Here is a 2,500-nt window from a genome sequence, read left to right as displayed (position 1 = left end):
TGAGAGAGAGAGAGAGAGAGAGAGAGAGAGAGAGAGCGAGAGAGAGCAGGGTTAGTATTAGTCACTAAAGCTCTATTATAGTAATAATAACAGTAATAAAAGCACAGAATTTAAGAAGCATCTAAGTCATTTAATAGGGCCTTCTTATTGTTAAAATTGTATTATAAAGCGGATAGTTCCGGTCCTTGATTCTGATTGGCTGAGCCATGTGCTGTTTTTATTAATATCATTACACTTTATTTGCTGTGGAACCTTACTACGTATATGGAATAACCGTTTTATAAAAAAAAGAATTTAGAAAAGTTAACACAGAAGCACAGAGAAAATAAAAGGGATTTCACAGGGGCCTGGTGTGTGTGTTGTTACCCGTGTCAGGGCTGCAGGACAGTGGAGACAGGGGTCGGTACGGAGGTGAGGGTGTGTCCGGTGTGTGTTCCTGCGTCTGAGAGTGTGTGTGTAACTCCTCCAGACAGCGCGCTAGACGTGTGTGTCCACGGGAGTGTGCCACAGCCAGAGGCAGACGACCCAGAGAGTCCGGGATTCCCAGAGCCGCGCTGCTCCAGCGGTACAACAACACAGCCGCGGCCTGATGCCCCAGAGCACACGCCCACATCTGAACACACACACACACACACACACACACACACACACACAGACACACACACACACACTCACACAGACACACAGACAGACACACTCACACAGACACACAGACAGACACACAGACACACACACTCACACAGACACACACACACTCTCACACACACACACAAGACACACACACAGACACACACACAGACACACACACAGACACACACACAGACACACAGACACACACACACACAGACACACACACACAGACAGACACACACACACAGACAGACACACACACACACACACACGGGTCAGAACCATGAAAACATGACGCAGCAGATCAGCATATTATACTGATTTCTGAAGATCATGTGACGCTGAAGACTGGAGGAATGATGCTAAAAATACAGCTGCGCATCACAGAAATACATTACAGTTTAACAGATATTCACAGATATTTGAAATTGCATAATATTTCACAATTTTTACAGTTTTTCTCATATTTTTGATCAAATTAATGCAGCCTTGGTGAGCAGAAGAGACCTCTTTCAGAAACATGCTTTTACAAGTTTTTAACCCTACCAGCGGTGTGCAGGAAAAATGATCAACGTTCAGAGGATCCACTTCCTGTTCCAGATCCAAACTATTCACACTGATACTCCTGATGAACACACAAGAAAGAGAGACGCAAACAAACATCATTAAACAGAAAACACACTGACCGAAGTGTCTGTAGACAAACAACAGAGATATCAAATATTTAAAGATACAAATGTGACCTTGGAGCACAAAACCAGTCAAAAGAGTAAAGTTTTTTTAATTGAGATGTATACATCCGTCTGAAAGCTGAATAAATAATCTTTCCATTGATGTATGGTTTGTTAGGATAGCACAATATTTGGTCGAGATACAACTATTTGAAAATCTGGAATCTGAGGGTGCACAAAAATCTAAATATTGAGAAAATCATCTTTAAAGTTGTTCAGATGAAGTTCTTAGCAATGCATATTACTAATCAAACATTAAGTTTTGATATATTTATGGTAGGAGATTTACAAAATATCTTCATGGAACATGATCTTGTCACGTGTATGTTCTGTGTTTCTGTTCTCCCTGCCTTGACCTAGTTTTCCTTTGTTGCTTGATTAGTTCACCCTCCACATACCGCTCCAATGAGCCTGCTTCCTCCGTTCCACCCCTGCGTTCCCGAGCCAGTCCAAGATCCATTCCAGCCTTCAGCCGAGAAAAAGAGGCACCAGCACTCCCTCTAGAGTCCACTCCAGCGTACCTCTCAGCACTCCTGGACATGGCGCTACCCCCAGAGTTCTCGGCTCCTATCCTCTCGCCTGAGTCCGCTCCAGAAAACTCTCCTTCGTCTCCTTTGCCTCTGCTGGTCCCGTCCAGCCCTCCTTCATCTCCTGAGCCCCCTGTGCTAGCCAGTGCGCACTCCACCAGTGCCGCTCCTCTGCTCCTTCAGAGCACCTCCCAGAATTCCTAAGTTTCCCCAAGAAATTTTTTTTGGGGGGGATCCGAGGTTTAGGAGGATCCACCATGGCCTCCTGAGTCCCTTGATCCGCCATGGCCTCCTGGACTGCCTGCTCCGCCATGGCCTCCTGAGTCCCCTGATCCGCCATGGCCTCCTGGACTGCCTGCTCCACCTTGGCCTCCTGAGTCCCCTGATCCACCATGGCCTCCTGGACTGCCTGATCCGCCATGGCCTCCTGAGTCCCCTGCTCCGCCATGGCCTCCTGGGTCCCCTGCTCCGCCATGACCTCCTGGACTGCCTGATCAGCCATGACCTCCTGGACTGCCTGTTCCACCATGGCCTCCTGAGTCCCCTACCCCGCCATGGCCTCCTGGACTGCCCACTCCGCCATGGCCTCCCGGACTAAACCGCCCACCCACC

The 2,500-nt window shown here is 47.8% G+C and overlaps 1 protein-coding gene across 1 annotated transcript in view; it reads right to left on the bottom strand.

Moving 5' to 3' along the window:
* Nucleotides 1–2,500, bottom strand: part of camta2 (calmodulin binding transcription activator 2) — a 44,703-nt gene that overhangs the window by 5,254 nt on the left and 36,949 nt on the right. Inside the window, exons 14-15 of the mRNA XM_016252010.1 lie at nucleotides 1,177–1,255; nucleotides 367–613 (exon numbers count right to left, since the gene is read on the bottom strand). Of these exons, the coding sequence (XP_016107496.1) occupies nucleotides 367–613; nucleotides 1,177–1,255 (326 nt within the window). The remainder of the gene's footprint in view (nucleotides 1–366; nucleotides 614–1,176; nucleotides 1,256–2,500) is intronic.

This window comes from Sinocyclocheilus grahami, unplaced genomic scaffold (genome assembly GCF_001515645.1).
Source record: "Sinocyclocheilus grahami isolate Dianchi unplaced genomic scaffold, SAMN03320097.WGS_v1.1 scaffold1082.1, whole genome shotgun sequence".
Classification (NCBI taxonomy): Eukaryota; Metazoa; Chordata; class Actinopteri; order Cypriniformes; family Cyprinidae; genus Sinocyclocheilus; species Sinocyclocheilus grahami.
The sequence above is the reverse complement of the archived record's forward strand: the minus strand, read 5'-3'. Positions and strand labels throughout refer to the sequence as shown.